This window comes from Boleophthalmus pectinirostris, unplaced genomic scaffold (genome assembly GCF_026225935.1).
Source record: "Boleophthalmus pectinirostris isolate CB_2022bp ecotype Guang Dong unplaced genomic scaffold, ASM2622593v1 HiC_scaffold_16, whole genome shotgun sequence".
Lineage (NCBI taxonomy): Eukaryota > Metazoa > Chordata > Actinopteri > Gobiiformes > Gobiidae > Boleophthalmus > Boleophthalmus pectinirostris.
In genome coordinates this window covers 23,266,435-23,278,830 of record NW_026571095.1, presented here as the reverse complement: position 1 = coordinate 23,278,830, position 12,396 = coordinate 23,266,435, and the positions used below count along the sequence as shown (strand labels likewise).

Sequence of the window (12,396 nt, the reverse complement as noted above, 5' to 3'; positions counted from 1 at the left end):
ACATGTTTGAGCAGTGTTGGGGAGTAACGGATTACATGTACCGCCGTTACGTAATCAGAGTACAAATTATGAGTAACTGTATTCCGTTACAGTTACTGTTTCAATGAGTGGTAATTGGATTACAGTTACTTTGCTGAAATAAGTGGATTACAAGGCGGTATTTTCCTGTTTTCACATTTTGTGCTACATCCCATTTGTTTATTTTTTTATTTCGGTAATTTCACTCATTGCCTGAAGCCCAAACAGAACGCGCGCAATAAGAGCGATGGAAACGTCATGTTAAAGTTGGCGGTGTCAGTCACACAGTGGAAGCAGCAGTGCATTGGTAAAAACGCATTTGTGTCTTGGAAATTCTTCTCCCGATGTGAGATATATATATATATAAAAAAAACCAAATATAAAATCGCCTACAACTTAAATGTGAAACCGGAGCTACTGGCACTGGTGAAAACAACCTGCATAGACTCATAATATCTGCACTACTGTCCTATAGTCAGTGTTGTGCATGAACGAGTTCAAAAGAACGCGTTCATTGAACACGTTCATTTTTCAGTGAACTTTGAACTGAACGCAACACTTTTGTAAATGAAGAACTTGAACGTGAATTTGTTCAAATTATGTTGTGATGAACGAACGTACGTCACTGTTGGGGTTCAGTTAAACGTCGGAATTTGTTTTCACCTGACGAGTGACGATCTGCTCGCACTTCACCTCGCGAAACCACAGCCGCGTGTCAACGCGAAGGCAACTCCACCGGCAGCTTTAGCGGAACGTACGGGCTCTTGTGTCTCTCAATGGGAAGTCAGTCAAACTTGACTGGGCGCGTTTAGCTGCTTGTATTTACCTTCTGTACAGGCTGACCACGGCAAACGCAAGGATTTCAAAAGTAAATTTCAAAGCACTAATTAACAGTCTATGTGGATCTGGGCTCTTTCACATGATACACAACTGCCCAGGGAGCACAATGTGCTGATGGTAAATGCGCAAATACAACAATAGATACATGCTCTCTGTGTATTTTGACGGGGATACGCGCCTACGCTCGTGTAGAGCGTCAAAAAACAGAATGGATCCTATTTTCTGAAATCTACACGCACAGGACGTGCTGCTCCGCGCGCGTATTATGTTACTTGGTACATATGTCAGTAACGCGCGTCACAATGCTTTTTTAACCTGGATTGAAATGGTGGGTTTTTCGTTTTTCTTCATACAAATTTGCTAAAATCACCGCGATATCAGCAGCGGTGAAACGCCGGAGGTGCGCCCGCGTAGACCGTGATCCTGAGCGAAAGGACCGACGCAGAAGTCCGCGCTCCACCGAGATAAACGCAGCTGACGCCCGATCGCACTCGGGGTTCTCTCAGGGGCGGTCCTAGATTCCAAGTTCTAGTCCAGGATTAGTCCTGGTTTGGTCCTGGTTTAGTCTTGGTTTAGTCCTGGTTTAGTCCTGGTTCAGTTCTGGTTTAGACCTGGTTCAGTCCTGGTTCAATCCTGGTTTAGACCTGGTTCAATTCTGGTTCAGTCCTGGTTTAGTCTTGGTTTATTCCTGGTTTAGACCTGGTTCAGTCCTGGGTCAGTCCTGGTTTAGACCTGGTTCAATTCTGGTTCAGTCCTGGTTTAGTCTTGGTTTATTCCTGGTTTAGACCTGGTTCAGTCCTGGTTCAGTTCTGGTTTAGTCCTGGTTTAGTCCTGGTTTAGACCTGGTTTAGACCTGGTTTAGACCTAGTTTAGTCCTGGTTTAGACCTGGTTCAGTTCTGGTTTAGTCCTGGTTTAGACCTGGTTCAGTTCTGGTTTAGTCCTGGTTTAGACCTGGTTTAGTCCTGGTTTGGACCTGGTTCAGTTCTGGTTTAGTCCTGGTTTAGACCTGGTTTAGACCTGGTTTAGACCTGGTTTAGACCTGGTTTAGTCCTGGTTCAGTCCATATACGGCGCAAAAGTTCAGCATCTTAACAGTTCTTTTGGTGAGAGTAAATTAAAAGTGCTGCAATAGTCGTGTAATGTTTTACATTTTTAATACAGTAATACTGTAATGTAACAAATGACTTTGAAATGACAGTAACAAGTCATAAATAACACATTACAGTTTTAAAGTCACTTGTCCAACAGTGTATCTTGTTGTAAACTAGAAGTCAGTTTGAAAAATAAATGCAGCCTTTCATTTACAGATCTCATCTAAATATAAAATGAACTGAACTTTGAACTAGTTCAAAATTAAAATTGTGAACTATGAACGTGAACTATTCACTTTGAGCAAGTGTGAACTGAACTTTGAACTAGTTCATGAAAAGTGTGAACTTGCACAACACTGCCTTTAGTGACCTGCCACATGAGGGGACACACACACACAAACACACACAAACACCTTCATCATCGTCATCAACCTGAGAACCCGCGGACCACGTCTCCTTCCGTAGTTACAGCGCGGACACCGCCGTCTCGTGCGCCGCGTGTGGACTGTGTTTTCTCGCGTAAACCTCGCTTCCTCCTGTGCGCCTCTAAACCAGAACTAACACCAGGACTAAACCAGGACTAAACCAGGACTAAACCAGGACTAAACCAGGACTAAAGCAGGACTGAACCAGGTTTAAACTAGGACTAAACCACGACTAAACCAGAACTAAAGACCTGGTCTAGACCTGGTCTAAACCAGGTCTAAAAATCAGGACTAAACCAGGACTAAACCAGGTCTAAACAACATGACACCTAACAGTAGGTTGACATAATTTAAGGTGATCTCATATAATTTCTCTATCAATAATATTTTTTAATCTGGTGAAGGAAAGTCTTATCTTGTTACTGTTTTTTAACAGACAAAACCTCTTATATTAAGATATCGTGATCTTTGTTTCTCTACAGCAAACAGTTGCTTATTCATGGAGACAATTTGAAGACAACAAACAAGAATTTTGAGGATGTGGTTGCTACATTCATGTCGTTTAAAAAAACATGACAATATCAAGTAATCCAAAGTAATCAGATTACGTTACTCACTTTAAGTAATTTAATGGATTACGTTACAAATTACATTTTGGGGTGTGTAATCTGTAATCTGTAGGGGATTACATTTTAAAAGTAACCTTCCCAACACTGTGTTTGAGTAACCCTTTATTATTAGTTTGTCTGCAACTCCAAAGATCAAAATGTTCTTCTCAACCTTGTGATTTCAAGAAGCAAAGGTTTTCAAGTTAACAACTCCTTTTACCTTAAGTAGAGATTGGCAACTCCATGGCTGAAATCATTAAAATGATTCTAGTGAAGGCATATGGAGTTCAAAAACATAGTGGAGCACTTCCTGTGTTACCACATGACATCACAAGGTGGAACAAAGGGATTTCTGTTTGAGAAAAGAGCTCTAATATACTCTAAATATGCAGGGTTTGTGTGTTAAACATGTGCGAATGACACAAAACACAACTCCATGTATGTTTGTGATGACGAAAGATGATTACATGGATCAGAAAATAGCATAATATGGACCCTTTAAAGCAAAAATGTAGAGGTGGGTAGTACGTCTTAAAAACTGACTCAGCTACATTTACTTGAGTAACATTTTGAAGACAGTATATATCTCAGTAGTTTCTTCGTGCCATTCTTTTAACTATGTTTTTCAGTGAAGTATCAATAGCAACAAAAGCAGTAGCAGATTTTTGGTGCTCTTTATTTTTGCAAATGAACAGATTTATTATTTAGTTTATTTATGAGACAGGGTACAGTGCACAATATACATTAACCCTCTTTTTCCACCCATAGAGTATATTGTATAAGCAACACTTTGTAACAGAATAAAATCACTGTGTGGTGTCTGCATCTAATAATACAGTATTTCATCTTTCACATACTCATATGTAAGAGCTGTAAAGCAGAGCTAGAATTGACTGAGCTGCAGCAGCCTGGCCCACTTGAAAAAAAAAAAAGCCGTTTTAAAGCCTTACATGCCCCTGAAACTCATGCATAGGAATATTGATGATGTGCCGAAGGGTTTCTGAGAACTAGGAACAAATTAAAAGATTTAAATAAATATATCCTCCTTCTGCAGTTTGAAAATCAGGTGCACCAGCTTTAAGTCTGCAAGTGATAAAAAATGTAAAGCCAGAATTAAATAACATTTGCGTTTCATAAAGTTTCCTGTCAGATATGATTGATATGATGTCAGTTTTGGGTCGGTGCTTTGGAAATTCCAGAATAAATACAGTGGTAAATGTTTTGACCGTTTGATTACATTAACTTTGCATTATAAATCAGATTTCACATCCTAACAGTCACCCAGTGCTCAAAGTGACTTTAATTATGGGCCAAGATCATGATCCATGTGCACTATTGTGCATGTTTTAAGCTGATGCCCAGTGGAACTCATTCATACACAGAGAGAACATGCCAACTTCACAGAGACCACAAGACATTCTTATGAAAAATCTGAAAAGAGCAAAAACTTTTTAACTGTGCCACAACATGCCAGTCCCAAATTAGGATTAATGAACTGGGTTGCAGCTGATTCATAGACATTTTATACCATCTTTGTCCTTTTTCTGTAGATGCTAAGTGCTTTGTGTATTACAGTTTCATAACTTGTTGCATAGTTCTAATCTATTTTCATTACAGGTCTTGTACGTGGAATATTTCATGTGTATGAGAAAGACACATTTCTACCAATCATAGCAAAAGGGAAATAATACTTTTCTTTCTATTCTTTTATGAAGGTTGTGTTACATAACCCCTTTGGAATGAATTGTGTATTTGAAGTCCAGTTTAAACGAATTGAAAGCAAAACTGAAAAGCAAGCCAGTTGTATAAGCTTTGAGATAAGATGATATTTTGGGTAGTGTAGCTTTAAAAAGACATTTGTAACAGAATACAAATGAAGATACTCTTAACTTTACCCCATATTTCATTATAACCTTACCTGAACTTCACTATTCTGTCTTCGTATGCTGTCCTCCTTTTCCCTAATCTCCTGCTCCAAAATGAACTTCTCTCTGGAAGAAAAACAAGCAACAAGGGCGAAGATGAGGCATTTATGTTTTTTATTACAAAAACTAAAGCAACTCCTCGCACTTGACATTAACATTTGGCAGTAATCTGAATAATGTGGTAATATTTAACATGCTTGGAGAGAAAGAATGGGGGTTTCCAACACATAACGGAGAGGTACAAGCCCGGATAGTTTATAGCTTTCTTGTTCCTGAAATTAATGAGCATATAGTAAGACCACTTTTATGATGTGTGGCTCCTGTTGATGTAAACATAATAGCCCGTTTACAGTAGGCAACAGAGTAAGTGGGTGGCAAAGTACAGCTGGAGGCTTTAAGGATGCGCTTAAAAGGTATGTAGCAAATGCTTAATCAAACTGTGTAATCAGGACAAACTAAACCAGAGCACTCATTACAATGGGTTTGTTACTATGTTACAGAAAAACAAGGTCCCATTTGATTGCAACATATGGTAATATTAAACAACCTCAGGGATAAAAGGATTAATATTGGTGAGTATCCAGTTTGCAGTTTACATTGACACCATAACTTTGCATGCTAAAAAGAAAAGTGGCAGAAAAGAACAAAGTACAGTACATATTACAGTCAATACTTTTTACTTTTACTTTACTACATTTGAGAGCAGGTACAGTATGTGTACTTTCAACTGCATTTTTGAAACTGGGTTTAACAGTGTCAGATAGTTTCTATATGATTTCATGAGTTATTTTTAGAAAATTCATCATGGCATCCTGCTTTGAGCAACTCTGAGCAAACTAATATTGATAAAATTAATGCTAACAGTTCTAAAAAAAATCTTTGAGAAATACTACTCTTTTAACTCCAACATTCACTACTTTAATACTTTTTAGGTTTTCTTTTTTTTTTTTTTACTTGAGTAACAAAATGGAGTCCTTCTTCTACTACTTGGTTTTGGTAGATTCTTTCCAGCATTTAATTGCATATTCATGGAGCATCTAGACAACAATGGCTGGACGAGGTCATACATACTGATGTGGTTTACCGGAAAGGACAAGGACAACTCAATATCCTCACAAGACTTAAGAATTTTAATATGCAGTTCAATGCTGCACTTTATTATTATTATTATATTATTCTGAATTTCATAAAAAAGGTCATTTGAGGGGGTACGAGTACAACAGCTATTTTAAAGTTGAAAATACACAGCAAGACCACACACTTCAGAGACTTCACCGTCAGGTTCACACCAGGATTCAACTCATCTTCATTCAAAATTCCTTAATAAAAACACTGGTAGATAACAACACTGGTAGAGATGTATTTGCATCATTATCCACAGTGCCATTAAACTCGTCATCTCTATGGATACTAGCTCGTAATACTTCCAGGCACCATTCTAACCAATAATAGGCCAATAACATTTAATGAATATAGTTAAAATGGAGATTTTTGTTGCAGTACAGCAAGTTTTTGAGTCTATATATACATGATCAGGCTTGTACATGTACCTTTTAGATATTTCACTGGAAAATACAATGTAATCAATAGAGAAAACTGACTCTTGGGCCCCATCTGGGAGTATGACATTGACACTGATAAACTTTCCATCTTTCATGTATTCAGTCAGAGAACCATTTCAGGCAAAAAAAAATAACATCTCCATAGAGACGAGCAGGTGGTGGACCTCACATCAGAAAAGCTACATAGTGCACCTTTAACCCCGACAGAAGTCCAAACATAGACGCACTGGTGTGAGTGTGGTGCTGGCTCACCTCTGCAGTCGAGCGATTTCCTGGCTGAGGTCATCTAGCTCTTTGTTCCCTGTGAGCTCCACCGGCCCCACGGCGCTGCTGCTGTCCTGAGGCATATCCACAAACACCAGAAAACATCAGCCACAACAATGATGGAGTCATGTACAGGGAGGACATGCAACATGGGCTATGGTGCTTTGACATGGAGACTAAAGAGGTGACAGTGATGTTAGTGCGGAGCGTTTCCCAGACATTTAGACTTAGACAAACACTAAGAATAATTTGAAAGTATAGTATAGCCATGGGTTTTAGTTGTCATTGTAATTAATCATTCCAAGCTATAGTATTACAGCTATAGTGAGAAGTGCTCAAAATTGTGCCTATAAACAAAGAGGTGAACCCCATGGGTAGTGTATTGCCCAAAACATGCAGGTATGTTTATGTTATTAGGGTTTTTTTTCAGTTTGTTTTCATACCTGATAGTTTCAAGTGCTCACTAGCTACTACTGAGGAAGCACGCTAGTGAGCATTTGAAACTGTCAGGTATGAAAACAAACTTGTGGTCTGAAAAATGTATCTGAAGACCAAATGAAACTCTTTGGAGTACATGCAGATAGCTCATTGTGACAAATGAGTGCCACACTGTCACAGCAGCTCAGGACTTTATTCTATAAACGTAATTTTGGTGTGCAATTTGTAATCACAAATAACACTACGTAATATACATATATGTAAACAAATATTAGCATTTCCCCTAAAAAAGCCTAAAGGGCCCATGTTATGCCATTTTCTGAGCTTTGTTATAATGTTGTTTCCTCATCAAAAACATACCTGGAGTTATGTTTTGTTTCAGCAACACATGTTTCATATACAAACCTGCAGTTTTAGGCTTAGTTCTTCTCTCAAACTGAAAATACATCATCTTCTCCACCTTCCACCTTGTGATGTCATGCAGGAAGTGTTGCACTGTGCTTTTAAACATCACACCTTCACTAGAATTATTTGGATAATTTGAGCCTCTGAACTACCAGTCTCTACTGAACAAAAGGTAAAAGGAGCTGTTAACTTGAAAACTATCACTATATGACATCACAAGGTGTAACAGAGCACTTTAAGATTTGGAGATGTAGACAGACTAGTAACACGGGATTACTCAAACATGTCTGAGTGAAACAAAACACAACTACAGGTATGTTTTTGATGAGGTAACAGTATTAGAACATGGCTTAAAGCTCACAAGAATCCATTCTGCGTAATATAGGACCTTTAAAATGCATGACAATTCAACAAAACACTGCATCAAAGCACTCCTAAACGAAAGAAAAAGAAAAAATATCCATGAGGTTATCTTTTTGGTTCCCTTCTTGCAGCCAAGGGATATTACAACAATTCCCAAATGCTTTCAAACTAATTTAGACAGCCTATGGTATATTATTTGCTGACACTATTATGAGTCCTTATAGACATTTTTAAACATGTGGGAAACGCTGAGTATGTGAATGAGATATGAGTGGAGACACGAGTAGTACGTGGTCCCCCGCTCCCCACTGCTCCGTCTGCCAAAACAAAAGACACAGGAAGGAAATCTAAACACCTTGCATGACTAGAGAGCCACAGACACAATGGAAGACATAGTACATGAATAAGGAGATATGCATGTCAAACAATGCAAGAGAATTTCATGCAGTGGAATAGGGTCATATTTTAAAATTAGGCACGTGAGAACTCAAGGAGGATGTGTAACATACTACAAACAATAGCGTGACATAGGAATGCAAACTATTTTTAAGTGTCAAAGCCTGACTGTTATATTTTCAATGACAAAGTGAAAAGGATTTTGAGTTTGAGCCAAGTGATAGTCATATTAGTACCTGTAGAGCTGATATTAATTGTTGAAACAGTAGTAATCAATTTGTTGTGTAGTTCTTTTGGTTGTGCATTTAAATTATGTATATATTGGGGACTTTTTTTGGGGAGGGGGGGTTGTAATTGTTATGGACATTTATCTCTTAAAACTAGGGTGCAGGATGAATGATGTGAGTAATAACTGTATTAGTACAAAGGTTGAGTACAAGTATAACAGTAGAAATTCTATCGAAACAAAGAAAATACCTTCAATAGTTTTCTGAAATTTGAATATATAAGAATATAATATTGTAGAATGCTTTTCATCATTAATATTATTCTAAGCAACTTAATTATGATGTCTTTGCACTATAGTTGACAGAAATAATGCTAAGACAGGCTATGGGTTTAACTCCACACTAGATGGCAGCATTTTCCTAACAGGCTCGGGAAACTTAGGGAATTTCCAGCCAAATGAAATTGATTGCAAATGGTAAACATAATTCAGAACTTTTATATTTCCTTTGGCAGAGATATATGAATTGTGAAGTGTAATAAAAAAAAACTGAACAGATCCCCTGAGACAAAACATTCATATGAAACAGCTATGAGACATGCAGTGCAGTGAGAGGAATAAGACGGACAACGGCGCCACCTGGTGACTCACTCTGCGAAAACTAGAAAGGGGAGCAAGTTCAGGCCTCATGGCTGACATTAGCCCAGTATAGCCCTGGGAAAAAGGATACAAAAAAGCAACAAAACAGCAAAATCAATTTTAAATTCCACACAAGATTTTTTTTACAGTGTTGTGCAAATGTCTTATGGGGTTTTAATGCAAAGTGTAACATTCGTGCTTTGCCAAGATGTCAAGAAAAGAGATATTGCCCCAATTTGTGCTTGGAAATGTGTTCTACAGACAAAAACAAAACAATTTATCTCTTACCTTAATGATAAAGTATCATGCATTAAAACTGACTATTAGACTTGGGTTTAGTCCAGATTTAGCTTTGGTCTAGTCCTAGTGGTACAGACAAAACCAAAATAATACCACAAATCCAGGAGGTAGCAATCTACAGAGCCAATAATTATTAGGAGGTCAAAGAAAATAGAATAAATTGCCACAAATAAATCACTCACGCTGCAATAAAACATTTGCACAGTACTATATTTATGATTATATAGCTCAGCAGCAGAAAAGGAAACAGGCAGTATTACAGACAGCTGTACTCACGATGGCTGCACCGGTCCTTTCAGACGGAGGGATCATATCAGGGGTCAGGGCTGTAGGAGGGTCCACATCTTTAGTGATTTTTTGTTGGATCAGGTGCATGGCCAGAGAGAACTGCTCACGGTTCAGCTTTCCAGTCTGTTTTGTGTCAGCAAGACCCCTTTAGATACAATGAGAGTTAATATTAAGAGATATTATTACGCTATATTTTACTTCATGTTTGGACCATACACAGATCATGCTGAGGTTTGGTACACAATAACCTTGTATAAAAAAACATTATCGTTATGCATCTATTCACTTGGTCCAGAAAAAAAATTACGCAATATAAATTCTTCTTATTTTCAACCAAATCATTTGTTCATCATGAAGTGAGAGAAGAATATACACTGTGGACTCAAGATACAGCAAATACACATATTAAGAACGATGAATGTAATTTTATTAATTGCCCACCAGATGGTGCCAAAAGATTAAGAAGAGAATCGAGAGGCCTTTACTTGACTTTACTCAAATTTGTTCACAAAAATGTTGCCTAGATAATTTTATTTTCTACAGTTATCAGTTGTACACAACCTAGATTTTCAAAGATCAGTGCCATGGTACGGAGTAGTCTCATTACTTTATATTACATTAAAATTAGCATAAATGTGAACCCAAGTCACTGAAGCAGGTCATGTGCAGTTTAGCCTCACTTGTCTGAGGCCCAGCCTGTCAGAGGGCTTTAGTGAAGACCCAGACTGAACCGTGTCACTCAACAGCACTCACCACAATTCTGTATAGCCAACTATTGTTGCCTCCAAACCAAATCTCTTGTGGTAACTTATTTTCACCAAAACTGCTGTTACAAGAAATATAGGCATCTCCTTCAATTACAGCTCACAGAAGCATCCTTAAAGTGATTTCATATCAGAGAAGAATAGAAACAGATTGTGTTTCATGTATAAAATGTGTCTCACCAAATCTGAGCTAGCATGGTTTGTGACAGAGTGGATTGCATGAAGATCTCAATGACCTCAGCCCCATTGACCAGTCCGTCTCCATCTGCATCTGTTTTTCTGAACAGATCATCATATTTCTCCCTGTCCGCCAATGGGACAATCCAGTTTACAGTCGGCTGCAGACAAAATAACAAGAAACAACAGTATTTGTATTTTATACATTTATACATTTTATATATTTGAATGTTTTTTTAGGACTGACAAAATATAAAATAAAAAATAAAAGTAAAATCTGACAATTCCGGGAATGTAGAATCAGTTTCTGGAAATGTTTTGGTTGGGAGATGGTTGTAGAAATAACAGTGATCAAACTGGCCGGGCCAGAGTCCTCAACAATGTGGCAAAACAAGTCTTTCCTTTAGACACTGACAAGAAGAAATATATTTATGTTACAATTCAACTTTGTCTTTGAAGATAGAAAAGATAAAGATAAGTAGAGCTGTGCCATTCACCAATTTTTTACTTAAAATTCATGCTTAACAAATACAAGCTTAAACCATTATCTTGCTGGCCTGGGAGTATGCCAAGTTAACAGCAACAGATACCAGGACAGCTCAGTTTCTGGTATCTGGTTGCTATGCTTAAAGGTGCTCTATCACCCACAGGTAAAGTGAACAGAGTGGGGATGACAGCAAACAAAAGTTACATCGTTACACTCATGGGACTGCACCTTTCTTCACAAACTTCTTCACAAACTCAAAGATTTTTTTAAGATCAATTTTCAATCAATTTTCATGCAGTTAGTAACTTTTGGTTCCATTTAGAGGTAACTCAGGCCATCTGTTACTTTTGAAAGTTCACACATCACTGTGATTGGTTAAATCCAGCTGTCACTCACGCAGAGACCACTTAAAGACTTAAAGAGATCAACCAATATATAGCAGGAGCAAGATCTGTCTTTAAGCATAGATACGCATTCAACAGAACAGAACTAAATCAATTCACGATCTGACAATATTACCAAAACAGCATATTCTCAAACTGAGATCACTTTTTTTTTTTTTACTTTTTTACTGCCATATCGCCCAACCATAACCAGACTCTTTTAAATATTAGGTACAGTACGCTAAGACAAAAAAATATATAGATATATAATATAAAGATATTGTTTCCTTGAACCCAAGTTACTCCACCTGAGAGCAAACAGAAGGCAGTAGTGGAACTGTGATAAGCTGACAAAACACTCACGCATAATTAGAAACCGCCTTTTACAAATGACTACCCCCTGTGAAAATAAACAGTTGACACTTCAACTTAGCTTGCATTTTTACTCTGATGACACGTGAAGTCTCAGCTTTTCCTGTCTAAAGTTAATGTGTGCATCATTTGCCTCATAGCATGAAAATACTTCATAGAAAAACAGATGTTGTGTCAACTTGCAACCTTGGAAAATTGAGAATACACTGGGGCATAATCATTAGCAAAAAATGACAGCTGTATATTTGTAGATATGTTATGATAGAGTATTTGAATATCATATTCATAAATAGTTTAATATTATCCATTCTGAATTATGATGTAATCATATGGGTGTAAGTTCTTGGATAATCTCGCTATCAGGCAGACAATATTTTCACAATGCATCAGAATTATGCTAAAATGAGCCAGGAAATTATTGAAGT

General features: G+C 37.6%; 1 protein-coding gene across 1 annotated transcript in view; it reads right to left on the bottom strand.

Moving 5' to 3' along the window:
• LOC110164093 (epidermal growth factor receptor substrate 15-like 1) overlaps positions 1–12,396 on the bottom strand; it is a 33,502-nt gene that overhangs the window by 18,469 nt on the left and 2,637 nt on the right. The window contains 4 exon segments of the mRNA XM_055151512.1: positions 4,901–4,973; positions 6,722–6,807; positions 9,777–9,933; positions 10,733–10,890. Of these exon segments, the coding sequence (XP_055007487.1) occupies positions 4,901–4,973; positions 6,722–6,807; positions 9,777–9,933; positions 10,733–10,890 (474 nt within the window).